At 37.9% G+C, this 14,495-nt stretch overlaps 1 protein-coding gene across 1 annotated transcript in view; it reads right to left on the bottom strand.

Annotated features, from left to right (window-relative positions):
* RPS6KC1 (ribosomal protein S6 kinase C1) overlaps positions 1-14,495 on the bottom strand; it is an 85,502-nt gene that overhangs the window by 61,674 nt on the left and 9,333 nt on the right. Inside the window, exons 4-7 of the mRNA XM_057365117.1 lie at positions 6,853-6,968; positions 4,848-4,941; positions 1,193-1,252; positions 30-392 (exon numbers count right to left, since the gene is read on the bottom strand). Coding sequence (XP_057221100.1) covers positions 30-392; positions 1,193-1,252; positions 4,848-4,941; positions 6,853-6,968 — 633 coding nt within the window. The remainder of the gene's footprint in view (positions 1-29; positions 393-1,192; positions 1,253-4,847; positions 4,942-6,852; positions 6,969-14,495) is intronic.

Raw genomic sequence — 14,495 nt, 5'->3', positions numbered from 1 at the left:
GAAGACAAAGATTGTGGGAACATCCATACCTTGAACACCTTCCAGAAGCAGATCAACCCCCTTTCTATAAAAGCTTAAGGCAGTTTCATAATCTTCTTCCTCCTCCTTCTTCAAGGCCAGTTTTATTAACTCGCCTGCTTTCTCCAAGTAATCTTGTTTGCCTGGCTTGGGTTTTAAGCTTCCAGTAAACAAACCATGGCTTTCCTTTTCTCCTTCAGGTTTGCTCCACTCCTGCTCAGGTGCCAGTGTGCTTTGTACTGGGGGTTCAGAAGTAACACCAACGCCAACAGCTCTACTGGGAGAACTTTGGTTGGATGCCATTCCATCATCTAACTCGGCAAGAGAATCTACATCGACTGTCAGAGAGATCAGGTCGCTGTCACTGGAGAAACCTGAAAGTCAGAAAGACATCCATTACTTTAGATTTCTCATATACCTTAGGAGCCTCCACAATTCTTCATCCCGTTCAAAGGTTCAGCTATTTTCACTTACACAGCTTCTTCAAAATGCCCATAGAAATTTCCTGAATGTAATCCTGTCTTAAAGTTCAGTACTTATAGAAACGTATTTTCAAAAATTAACTACAAACTCTGCAGTAAAACCAATCTTCATTTCAGTACTGGCAATGAAGAGACCAACATCTAATACTCAACTTAAACTTTCAAAGCAGCTCACCATTGGCTCCAGGAAATTACAAAACTAAACCCGTGCGACTGCTGCTAGAAAAGTCAATCAGCAGGAGCCAAATTACTGTTGCAAGAAATCCCAACATACTGTTTTAAATCAGTATGATGAAGCATCCTCAAAACAGTAAGTCAGAAGTCTGAATTAACACAGAAGTACTGTCAGCTTTTGCATCATGCAGCACTCAGCTCACATTTAACAYTTACAAGCTTTCTTTCATTGCTAACGTGATAAAATAAATTACTTAACACTTCTTCCACGTAAATTTGAGCTAATATTTTATTTTACATTTGCCTTAAGTCACTGCAGCCTTACTGCAATCTGACCTTCAGTAATTAAACCACAGGAACTTTTCAAGGTTATTTGGGAATAGATGGCAACAAAGGTTTTTTACACATACACCATTCCATTCCATAAGGATCATCRTCCACTGAAGGCATTCACTCAATTATGACTTTCTAATGAATTGATTTCCACAAATGTAATGGAAACAACTTCCAGATCTCACCTCCACATTCCGACTGGCTGGTAAGTGTCACATCATCAAGCCCACTTAAATCCTTTCGAACTGAAAAGAAGAATTACAAAAAATATTTCTGACATCCTTATGTACGACAGATTACACCTTTACTTGCCATCAGAATGGAAGAGCGTGGCCCTCCTACAGGTAAAACTACATAATATGAAACTGCTCTTTGACTGGCTAGCAGAGATATCCATTTGTTAACACACCATTAAAAATGGGACAGTGGTATTAGATTTGCCATTTCACACTGCTTTCAAGATTTAAAAACAAAACATAGATCCTGGCTTCGGTGGGGGCTTATTGAAACCTCACACTCCAATCCATCTAATTTCAATAGCAGCACGACTATAATCCCTGTCTTTCTCTGCTCTGATAATTTCTGGCTAAGGAGAGTTAACACAGGAAAGTTTTCAAAGCTGAGAACTACACACTGAGGAAAAAAAAAAAAGCCAGCTTTCAGCCTCAAAAATRTCACTCCAGAATAGTAACCTGCATGAGACATATGGAGTGAGCCACAAATTTGGCAGTGCCACCTGGATATCAAGTAGCAGTTTGTTTTATCACCTTGGCACATGTACCACCAAACCAATAAAACAGGCAACAAGGTCAAGACATTTAACAAGTTTGCATGCACAGAGAAAGTAAATYCTGAGCTAAAACCTGGTGTCCATTTTCACCTGTATTGTTGTCAGAGTGAAGAATTTAACTACACTTCSAGGTAAGGTGCTATGACTTATTTTCAAAAAGTATGTGGCAGCAGCAAGCAGCTGACTTAAAGGCAACTAACTCAAACTTTCTTTTATGTTTTGCAGCTGTGGCGTTACATGAGTTTACAATTTATGGAAGAGGAGCAAGAAGGCACTGTAGAAATACTGCTTTCCTAAAAGCCAGCAGTTCCTTAACATGAGTGACAGGATAAATAAATGAAGTAACAAACCACCAGCCACACTTTGTCTGAAAAGCAAGGGACAGTGATWCTAATGACACTAGACTACGTGAAGGGACAGGGTGCACAGAAGGCAATGCTACTGATCTTCTCATGGAAGGSACATAAAGTGAAGTGTTCATGCAGWGAAGAAAACTGCCTGTGTAGCCCCCAAKCCTGTTASAAAGAAGGAAAACTCACAACTTAAAAGTTGGAGGAAGACACAGGATTCATTAACCACCATAATAATAATGGGCTATTCACCTGCTCAGTTTAGGGACAGCAATATCAGATTTGGGGATGGAGGACTGAGCACTTACTAACACCATTTAGAGGTATCAGGTGGTGGAAGCAGAGCTGATTGAYGGACAAAGAGTGCAGAGAGAGCATGAATGGAAAAACTGGGGGTTTTGGAAAGATGTTCTGGCCACCCAGATTAGATGAATTAGAGTCCATCCACATAGAAGATTTCACACAGACTCAAGTTCCCCTCCCTACAGGCCAAACAAAACCACATTTGCTCTTGTCTTGTAGCCAACTGGACCAGAAGCTGTACGAACACAGCTAGCATGGCACAGAGCCTGAGCTAATAAACTTTTCTTTAGGTCAGGTTTAGCGCCCAGAGCTGGCACCACACAACAACAGTCATGGGGTTTCCAGCCAGTTTATGGAGTAGGAAGCATCTCAAGTGCACAGGCATATTTCTGGGAAGATAATGYGTACACGGTAAAACAGAAGGAGAGAGGAAAAAAGGGAATTAAAAAAATAAGTAACTTCCTGATGAAGTTCTCTAAAGAATCTAGTAAGGTAATTGATACAGAAACACTTATGAAGAGAAAGATGGACATCTGAACATCATCCCATGTACTCAGAGAAGAAGACAAAATGACTGACGCTTTGTCAGGAAGATTAGATGATGCTGAAATTGAACACAAATTTCTGTACTAGTCTTTGCCTTGCATAAATTCACCAACTATCTGAGAGGTAAACACTGTTTTCAAAAGTTGGTGGAAAGCGTGGGCAACCTGGCCTCTTGAAAAGCAGATTCTTATGAAACCATGAACTGCCAAACTTCTTTTACAAGCAAGATAATTGTTGCTTGTTTTGGTACAAAAACATTTCTACCATTAATGTGAAAACCTGCAAAATGAACTTTGTCTGGAAAGAACAAATAAAAGTGAGAAAACAACCCACCCTCAAAAGCAAACAGCAGCACCTGTTAAGGGTTGGATTTCTAACTTCTCAGTACAACAGCCTGAAGGAGCTGGAAACCAGAGCCCACCTGGAAGCTCTCGGAGACTYGGGAAATAACACAGTGAACAGTCACAGTTAACTGTCATAATCAGACTGGGAAAAATCTGATGCAAGCAGGAGGCCTTGAGGAGAGGCAGGGAGAGGACTCAAGGCTGAGTATTGCCACTGCCATCTAGAGGCTTTAAAGACAGATATTTCCTTCAGTCTTTAGTCCCCCCGGCTCCTGCCACCCAAATCTGCTTTCAAACATAAGAAGATATGATCTGGAAGATACATAGATTTTTAGAAAATACAACTCGACAAAAGTCACATTCAGCATCTCCAAAYCCTGTGCTCATAGTTGTTCCAAGTATCCCGTAAAAGCACTCCAGCCGATTCAGAAGGGTATCAAAGAATTTTTCTACTTTACAGCATTTTTTTCTTTTCAGTATTTTATCTGACATAAAGGAAGTGGTTTTCTTCTGCTAAAAATGAGGCCCTTGTGAATAACGAATAGAAAAGGTCACATTAAGCACTTTTAGAAGCACTCTTTATTTTATAAGGCATGGTGTAAAGTGAGTGCATTGTCAGAATCTGGAATGTTGTACTTCACAGAAATCTTTCAAACCCCTTAAAACAAATTAGTGGTATTTATCATAACTACTCTGCAACTAAACAGCTCTATACTTTTCCCTTCACAGAACAAAATACTGTGGAGACATCAGTTYATCAACATCATAGAAGATACCATAAAATGCAAAGCTCATCTCCCATACAGAAAACACTGAACAACGAAGCACAATTRTTGACATAAAGAGATCCCAGTGGCTTTTTCTTTTAAGAAAAAGAATAAACCAACAACTATTAGAAGATAAAAGCAGTTTTTGTTATGCAAGAATTGTTTTATCAAAGCAAATTCTATGCCAGAAAGATCAKAAGAAATATATTAGTCAAGAACAAATCCCTTCCCAAATAAGCTTACTAAGTGTTTGTCATAATAATGTGGATTTATACATGAGTGCTAAATAGTTCCAATGAAAAATTTTGGGGTTGAAGAACAATTTTCTAGAAAAATACAAGGACCAAGCATAATTCATAAAGATCTACAAGAGTGTATTGCACACAGAGGTGCTTAAGCTAGCTCAGCCTGAAGAGGCAGTCAAGAAATCCTAGTAYAGTGTTTATTGGGGCTGACTGACTCTTCCTTACAGCTATGCCACTGTTCAGTGCAAGTGAAGTGCCACTAAAAYTACTCTACACATGGTATCCAAGTCRGCTTGGGCACCTTTAGAAGAAAACTTCCAAAAGTGCAGGCAGGGCTCCACTGAGCCCAACTTCTCTTCTGTCATTCTGAGCTCAGCATTTTTGCCATACCAAAAAACAGATACCAACGCTTCACGAAGAAATAGGGTACTTGTCATGTATGAGCTGCATTAAAACAGATSATGCTATGAGGTTATGTGAGAAGAGAAAGCAAACCTTCAGAGCTGCAGTCAGACAGGTTGTCAGTCAGTGAGTCAGACAGAGGCTCAACAGGACCAATCAGTTCAGATCCATCATGCACCTCTCCACCCTGAAAAGAAAGAGGGAAAGGAATTATGCAGCTGCTTTGCTTTATGGAAATTCTCATTGTATAGAAGCGATAGCCAAAATTAAAYTTCCTCATCAGTGAATGCTCCATTATTTTAGAATTAATGCATTTAATTAAACCATATAAGCCTGCAAAATTAAACCAGTACTTTTGGTTAAGCCATGTTTGATTACCACAGACTGTTTAGGTATTTAAATATTTAGCCTACTGAAGCTTCACAGTTCTGAACCACACAGACCTGCACACCCAAGTCTAACAGGGAGAGAACAACAGTGCTCCTGATCTTGTGTCACATACAGCCTGTGCCCTTCAGTGGTGCTCCCACAGTCAGCAGCTCCGTCACACAGGACTATCCCAACTAATGTCCCACCCATGACCCACTACTTTGAGTTCAGTCATAGATGAGACTTAACAAAGATACAAGGAGGACATTCCTTTCRAAGCCTAAAAGGAATCAAAGGTAAGAGAAGTGACAACAGAAACAATTAATAGCACTAGAAACCACCTAAATGTTTTTGGTGTTTATTTAATTTCTGCTTCACTTCTCAGGTGCACACTTTCCATGCCACTTTAACAGAAACTGMACCATTTTCAAGGCCATGTTACAAACTGGCATTGCTAATCTGTCTTGAACTAGCCCAGCACATTTTCACACAAGCCAGCTCATTCTGCTGGAGTTTATAATACAYAGGTCCAGAGAGCACTCCCTTCAGATGTTTCTAAGACTTCATTGTTCAAGTATCTCTCTCCACGGCTATTTGCACAAAAATCTGAATGGGAAAAAAAACACCCCTGAGCACAGCTAAAGGACACAGGCTGAGCTGGTGACACACCAAACCTAAGGCTCTCTTACAGACAACATGACACCACATCAGCTAACAAACAAGCCTAAAAGATTGCATTTGCATAACTTCCCTTGAAGACATAGTTTCTCCTTAAGAGATATTGGGTTTCTAACTTTATTCATTTCCTTTCAAAGCCAGAAAACGTCCATTGGGAGGCTAAAACTAATACTTTTATTAAGAAAACAAGGGATAGAGTAGCCTGAAAAAGCATCCAAAACCACAGAAGTATTACCAAAGAACTGAAAAAAACACAAATGTAAATAAACCAAAAAGTAAGATAGTCTAATTCAGTCTCCCACTCATTTACTGCCACCAAAGCTTAAAGAAAATTATTTTAAGTATTTTGAAGAACACTGCAATAACTTCATCATGAAGACAAGCGAAGAATTTTAAGCTTTGATGTAATTTTCCTTTTGCACATATATCATTTTAATATACTTAACACATTCATATGCTTAAGTCCCATCTCAGCCACATGAACACATACTTAGTTCCAGAGAGTTACTATCATGGGTACATCTAAATTTATGAGTTTGCAGAATGTAGACCAAGCTGCTTAAAATAAAGAGCTTTGAAGGAACTACTGAAAACAAGCTGCTTCAGCACTAATAAACAGGAAGCCTATATCAATGTATCATCCTAAAATTTGTTATGGAGACTGGTTCTCACAAACTCCAGCATGTTGGACTAGTTAAATGCCAAATTTGTTGCWGTGGACCTGAATCCATAAAAGACCCTAAGGAAACAGTGTAAACAGTCTTCACTCCTTTGGTTTGTAACTATAAACACCTACTTCAAATACAGGAACAATGATAATATTTTTATTACCTCCCCACTGAACACCTGGATTTATCATCACAGGTTTTGCTCATCATTCAACAAAAAAAATTTCAAATCCCTTCACCTTCAGTTCCAGTAAAACTTTCTACCTTGTAGAGCATGTCAGACCAGCTCACTGTCATTGCACGGTTTATAAAGTAAAGCAGAATCAGCACTGTACTTTAGTCACGTCGGTAAGAAGCAAATACTTCTRCAAATACTAACCAACCTTAAAAAACTCTTCCAGCTGTTTGCTGTTATAGAGAGCAGGGATATTGGCAGAAAACTGCAAGAGATCTTCAGCACATTGCCTTCTTTCTTCAATCACAGTTTCATCAAATCGCCCTGGAACAGACATAGATTGACAGYTTTAGAAATAACTACACATTTATTTTGCAATAATAACTACAAGGAAAGAAAACAAATGAGACAAAAGCAACCTTCTGGAGACAATGCCCTGAGTCTATGAAAGTCACTCCAACGCTTCAGGAGAACATWGCAAATCTTCAAACTTCCTATTCTCAATTGTCCCTAGAGTCCCGTCTTCTGCAATCCACTCGGATGATGAAAGCTGGCAGCTACGACAAGAATCCTTCGCCCTCTCATCGTAAGAATATGTGAGGCAACACTCTTGATTAGCCAAGAGACACTAACGGATGTCCAGTGTTATCTGACAATAAATGATACATGCACAATTTGACAATATGCCAGTCAGTGTCAGCCTTGATTACGGCCCAAATCCTGTAAGGAGCTGAGCAATCTTCACGTATTCTCAAGAACAACGCACAATATGAGCGGGTAGTAAACAAAGTATTGCTAAAAGCCCCCAAACGGATCTTCAATTCCAAGGTGCCATTTATGGAGGAGACAAAGTGTAGGGGAGATGGTGAAGYCCTGCCACCAGGCACTGAAGCTTTCCTCTGAAGTAGCTCCATACAGACAGGGTCTCATCTCCTTCTGGATTCAAGAGGTAAACAGAACTGGGAAGCAGCTCATTTGCTAAATTGTATAAACCTTCCTTTTTCTCTACCCAGCACCCAAAACATTCCAATTAGAAAAAACATACTTAAAAAACAACCCCACAKTTCACCTGAAGAGATTTGCTTCTCAGGAGAAAACCCTTGGATTGCTACCTTAAATTCACATCCTTCACAATTGAACACAACTTATTTTAGCTTTTTRTATCAACATCACTTTGTTGTTGAAATAGTTACAAGTTTACAAAAGAAAAAGGGCAGAGGTTAACAGTAATAATTGGAGGAGAATAGAACAGATATTGCAACAGCTATACAGAGGGAAAAAAAGGACTGGGAAGACAAGTTCAAGAAACAGTACTGCTATAACAGCATGACCAGAAAAATAAGAACCACCTGTGACAGCTCAGTGGCATTAACCTTTGAAGAGGACAAAAGAAACATTGAATACAAAAGCAAAATTCATTTATACTTAGAGCAAGCAAAAAAATAATCCCAGAAGAAAGTATCAAAGCAGGATTCTTTCCAGAAATTCTTCAAGTAAATAGCTCCTGCCCATGCGGTACCAGAAAAAAGAAAATAAAACTAAAAAGACACACATACTCATAAGATCACAAACAAAGCTTTTGGGGCTTATTTTTCCCATGAAAGAAAAGAAGAGACATCATTGGGCTAATTTTCAGCTGGATTGGTTCCGTGCCTTGCTCACCCTGCCGTGTCAGCTGTACAAACAGAAGCAGCTGTACAAAAGAGTGAGCAACAAGCAAGCAGAAAGAAGGCAAAAGCAATGCTACCACGTTGAGTGGCAACATTGAAATCAGGCCCTATTAAACTGATCATCAAACTTCTTAAGTCTTCAGAGCAACACTGGGGGTGTATTAGRGCTCTTGGTTCATTACATGCAAAATTGGACATCATGGAAAGAAAACAACTTCCCTCAGCAAAGCACCACAGCATGGGCCAGTTAAAAGAATCTACAAAATCACACAGACACCATTACAATGCAGTACAAAATCAATTGTGATGAAGTAAACACCTAACAATACCAGAAACAGATAACTTTTACAATAAATTAATTCTGTAAGACATTTTTCCTCATTTCTCAAAAATCTCTCCCTGTTTCAGTTCACCAARCTCAATAAAAACTAATTTTCCTTATGCACATCTTCTCAGTATTTCCACTGGGCCCCAGATAGGACACATCAGGACCAGCCCCACCAGGCTGCCTTGGTATGCATTCACTGATTACCAGGCACATGCAAACCTCACAAGTATGAGCTGAGCCTGCCTGGCCCTCAGCAGCACCAAAACATGTGCTCCCTTCCCACTCAGCTGCCATTTCACAGACTTTGCAAAATATAATTACATTTGCAGCCACCTTCGCTCTCAAATTTAGCTGATGTTAGCCAGGCAAGTAAGATTTGACTTTCCAACAGCACAATTACACAAGCCTTAGTTTCTTAGGAAGCTGAACTTAAAAAAAAAAAAAAAATTGAAATACATGTTTGAACAGAGATGTTAAAACATTAGTCACTGTCAAATTTTCCAGCCCATTAGCATCATGATGCACTATCAGGAAAACTTCCTCTAGAACTAGCAGACTTTGGGGGAAGGAAGAACATAATTCAGTACTGGTTCAGTTCACARATCACCTGGCATCTTGCTGGCTGGCAGTTTTAATTCCCAGGCAACCCTGCCTAACTCCTTCTTCCTTTTCTTTTTTCCATAATTTCAAGCAATGCTGCATTGCTTAACACTTTCATTATCACTCTTCTCAAGGAAATACTCAAAGGCACTTACAGAGCCAGCTGACKCTTCAAACATTTCTATCAGGATGTCATTCTGCATCTAAATCAACATTATTTCTGTTGGTCTTTACAATCTCTCAGACACATAAACATTTTTTCACATAAACATGTCTTTCCAATATTTTTAAGAAGTGTCARCTACAACTTCAGTGATAACCCACTCAAAATTCCCATTTGCATGGAAAATCAAACGTAAATTTCTGTAAAAAGAATCTACAATTAATTTTGTGGAGCGGACCTGAACAACAAAACACCCAGAAAGGTTTGTGTTTCAGTTCGTTTCCTACTGTACATGACACCAAATTCATAAATATGTTACTTACCTCAGTATCTTCAAACACAAAAGGCATCCCTATGTGAGCTTTATAATGTAAATCATCTTTCTGACTCAAAGCTAGCAATCAGTATCTAGTGGTATTTTGTTTCCTTTTTGGTGGAGTGAGGTAGAGAAGGTGTAGTATTTTTTGTATTAGATTACATTTTTGCAGTTGTTAGACACAAAACATGCAGATTTATCCGTATTTTGGTAAAATGCCATGTATAGTTAATATATGGAATATATATTGGCAAACAACACMAAAAAAAAGAAGTACTTTGAAAGTACTGAAGAAAATATGTTGATGCATATTAGGTAGGASAGAAATCATGTCCCAAATACAGRTATCATAATTTTAGCAGCTGGATATGTTAGGGCATTTTAGATTTCCATGATCAAGTTCACTGAGGTTTTCCCCATAAAATGGGTGGAAAAGGTTCAAGTCAAGTACAGAGAAAGTCARATGATTCCTTTTTCCCATCCATAGCAAGTTTCCTGCTTTGATRCAAGCAGCTCTACCGCAACAGCGTAAAAATATACACACTTTGTGRCAAGACTTTAGTTGCATGAAATATGGAAGCACAGCATGACATTTGTTTTTAAATACATCTCAGCTCTCCACACCATCTCTTGAAACTGAATGCTGAACTGGAGATGCTGTTTTACACTTTTACTACAACTAAGTGTGACTGTMAGAACCACCAATGCTCATTTTGTAAAGTGCACTGTCTACAAAACAATAGGTACACACTTTAAATAAAGCACAGGTATAAAAAAAAATTAAAACCCATCAGTTGCTAGCAATTCTCTCAGGTACCTTGTACTATGTACCTAGTTTTAATTAGAAACTAGTCTAAAAGCTGCAACAATGGTAACATCACCACAGGGAAGAAACACYACAGAAATGCTCCATCAAAACAGCTCCGAAACAAAAGATCTTGAGAGAGATGGACCTTGCTGGTCACCACAAAGAGAATGAGACTGAAAACAAGCTTATCAAAACCTTACTATGTACTAAGATTGTATTTTTCCTCTAGTACAAAAAACCCAAGATTTTTCCAAAAATAAATCCTTTAAATTAAAATAAATCACATGGCAGTTACTATGTGCAGATTTGCGATAGAAGGATACACAATAAAATTTTATGTTATATGTAAATTCAAGAATCATTCTTAAATTGGGGAGCCAGACAGTTCTGCTCCTCTCAGCTATGTACCTAATTTTTTAAAATTTGTTTTTTACACTGCTTCCACTTTTTGTATTCTTCTGTATTAGTTTCATTTAAATGCAGTRGGGTTCGTTTTCATTTCGTTTTAATTCCAAAGAGCTTTTTTTATAAATAACTGCACTGAATGTTTCTGTGAATTTCCTTCTCTCACAATGTACATTGCAGTCACTTTTGTTCACTAAATACAATAGAGGAAGTATGTTTTCCAGAAGGGATTTCACTCAATTCTTCCCTTGCTTAGAGCGCTGGTGTAAAAATGGTTGATTTGCATTTATGGCAACTTTAAATGATTTAAGATAATAGAAGCCTATACTCCCTTCCACCCTGATTTTCTTTTACCCCACTCTTTTCTCCCCTATGAATAGCTATCATATCTTCTGTCTGAAATTAAATTATACTGTGCAATTACTAGCTTTGTAAATAATTGCCCAGTGAGAACTTTGCAAATCAGATATAAAACAACATCCAAAWGAAACTAATACTACATTCTCTGTTTAACCATTATTGCCCCTGATCTGACATAGCACCAAAACTTACCCCATGTCCAATTTCATAAATAAACAAAAATAAAATTACCTAAAAGATGGGTATAATTTGGCTGGTGTGAATGATCAATTTAAACCAGGAATTTTACCCAGCTCTGAGCAGAGAACCACAAAATCACAGTTCAGCTTCACAGATGCATGCCAACAAACGTGAAACATGCTGGATGCTACAACCTAACAACCTGAGACACAGAATTAGGGAAAACAGGCTCTAGATGAATGCCCAACATTGCTAAAAAATGCCACACAAAGAAAACCTGAAAAAATCAGCACTTTAAATGCACCAACACACACCGAACACTGATTGCTAAAACACACACAACACATCCAAACCCTGCAAAAACATGTATGACAATAAACACAAAAAATAGGCACAACACATGGAAACTGAAAATACACATAAAACATGCCCTAGAGGTGTGGCAAAAAATGCTAAAGATATGGGGGGAAGAAAAAAAAATGTAGTAGCAGGTTTCAAAAAGAAAAAAAAAAAGCCAAACCCATGCTGATGTGTGCTGTATGTTTAAAAAAACCACGAGAACGTATTTGAAACACATGGCAACGGAAAGCAACAGCGCAGCAATGCCTATGAAACAAAAACCATTTTTTAGAAGTGAAAAAAACTCAAAAAAAAAGAGCACATGGGAAATTCACACCAAAAGATATCAAACCTACTAGACACCCAAAATACCACTGCAGTAATGCCAAACACATTGGGACAACTCTGGAAGAACCAAAACCCATACCAAAAAAGCCATGCAAAACCCAGACCAGAAACAAGAGCATATGGCAGAAACATTCAAAAAAATGCCAAACATGAAACACCACACAAGGTGCACGGAGAAACCATAAATGCATGCTGAATACTAATGAAAAAAAAAAAAAAAAAAAAAAAAAAAAAAAAAAAAAAAAAAAAAAAAAAAAAAAAAAAAAAAAAACCAAAACAGGAAAAAAAACCCACCAAACTAAAACAACCTGTAAACACCATGAAAAGGCTTTAATAACCCCAAAATGCCTTAGACACTGACAAGCCTGCCCAAAAATACCTCAGAATCTGAAAACCTTGCCAAAAAACACATTTAAAAAAAAAGAGCATCTGGTAGACTCATGTCAAAAAAATGCCAAACATGTTCAAAGATTCAAAACCATTAAAATGCCCAACAATTGCAGATGGGAAATTCAAGCCAAAAARCCCCATCAAATATACTGGAAACCCCAAAGAAATCCCATTGAATAACTCTTTAAAAAGCACATTGCAAAATTATACAGTGAATGTACGCTAAAAAAAACCACCAAAGAAATCCTGGACAGAAATAATATCATAGCCATGTTCTAGGGACCAAAGCCACAGTTAAAAACACTCCAAATCCACACTGGAAACCTTGCCAAAAAAGAGAGCACATGCCAAGGAAACACCAAACATGCTGGACACCAAACATCATGYCAAGTTCATATGAAAACATAACAGAAGCTGGGTGCTTACAAAAACAAATAACCAAAAAACAACTTGTAAACCCCACAGAAATGCCTTAATAACCCCAAAACCACCTCACAAACCAACAGGTTTAATTAATTAAACAAATTAATTGAATAAATTAAGTTATACTTTATATAAAAATGCCTTAGAAGCCAAAAAGCCTGACAAAAGCCACAGAAAAGGACCATGTGGTAGATTGATGCCAATAAAACACCAAACACACTGGATACTTAAAACCTGTTAAAATTACCAATAATTCTCTCTGGAAGATGCACACAAAGAAAATCCAAACTCAAGCTGTATGTTAAAAAAACCAACAAAAAAGAAACAACTTCCCAAACACAACAAACTAAAAAGCACCACCAAACCCATTCCACAGAGTTAGAAATCCCACAGAAGCACACAATAAACACATGCCAAATAAAGGRCAACCATGCTGGAGTCACTCAGAAATGCTAAAAACTGCTTAACCTGCAGTATATGCATAGAAAAAAAAAGCTACACCTAAGACACGCTGGATCCAGCAAACAAAATCCCACATAAAATGCTGCAGCAATGCATTAGGAATKAAACATCTTGCCAAAAAAAAGCAAAGAATTCACACCAAAAACTTTGCCAAAGAACACAGTAGATGGCAGACGTTTTTTAAAGAATACCCTATTCTAGAGGCTCAAAACTATGCAAGGAAAAAAAATAGAACAACCACAACCACAACAACAACAACAACAAAAACACACATGCACCTAAACAAATGTCAAACACTTGTTGGACACCTTAAAAAAAACCTTTTAAATGCTTGTGTAAAAGGCTCAAAAGCAAGTAGCAAATGCACACCAGAAAGCAAAAGCCAGCACCACCTCAGAAATGCATCAGAAACACTTAGAGCATGCAGTAGATGCATGCAAAAAAGATGCCAAACATGCTGAACACACGAAAAACTTGTTGCAAAATGCATAAAATCCCCATGGATAGTGTGTTATTGTGTGCTATATATGTACACCAAAAAAACAGCATCAGTTTGTGCAGAATACAAAGAACACACACTAAAAGAAGTTTATAAAATAAACACAACATTGCTAAAAAGTAGTGTGGGAGGTGGAATTCTATACAGTCACACCACTTCACTGGAAGTCCACCTAGCTCAACCATGAGGACATACTCATCAGGATTAAGTTAACACCTATAAGAGAGCTAATCCCTTTTCATCACCTGTTTCCTCTGTAGAGGCACAATCCTTTTGTAAGCTGTTTTTGGTGAAATATTTAGCCAAAACTCATCACAAAAACTTAGCTAGATAAAGTGACAATTGCAATCAAATTCCTAAAATAAAAATTCTTTTCTGTAGAAACCACTTAATGCTTTACTACAGCTCATCACTAAAAATCAGAYTGTTCATATATAAAATATTTTGTTCATTGTTCAAGTGCTGTTCCCAAAGCTAACATGGACTTCATGCTRCTGAAAACAGGGTATGTTGTAAAGATACAGAACATATGCATCAATGRATAGCCACTAAGTCTAGCA

The sequence above is a fragment of the Malurus melanocephalus genome, unplaced genomic scaffold (genome assembly GCF_030028575.1).
Source record: "Malurus melanocephalus ecotype Western Australia unplaced genomic scaffold, MMel_1.1 scaffold_48, whole genome shotgun sequence".
In the NCBI taxonomy this organism is placed as follows: Eukaryota; Metazoa; Chordata; class Aves; order Passeriformes; family Maluridae; genus Malurus; species Malurus melanocephalus.
The sequence above is the reverse complement of the archived record's forward strand: the minus strand, read 5'-3'. Positions and strand labels throughout refer to the sequence as shown.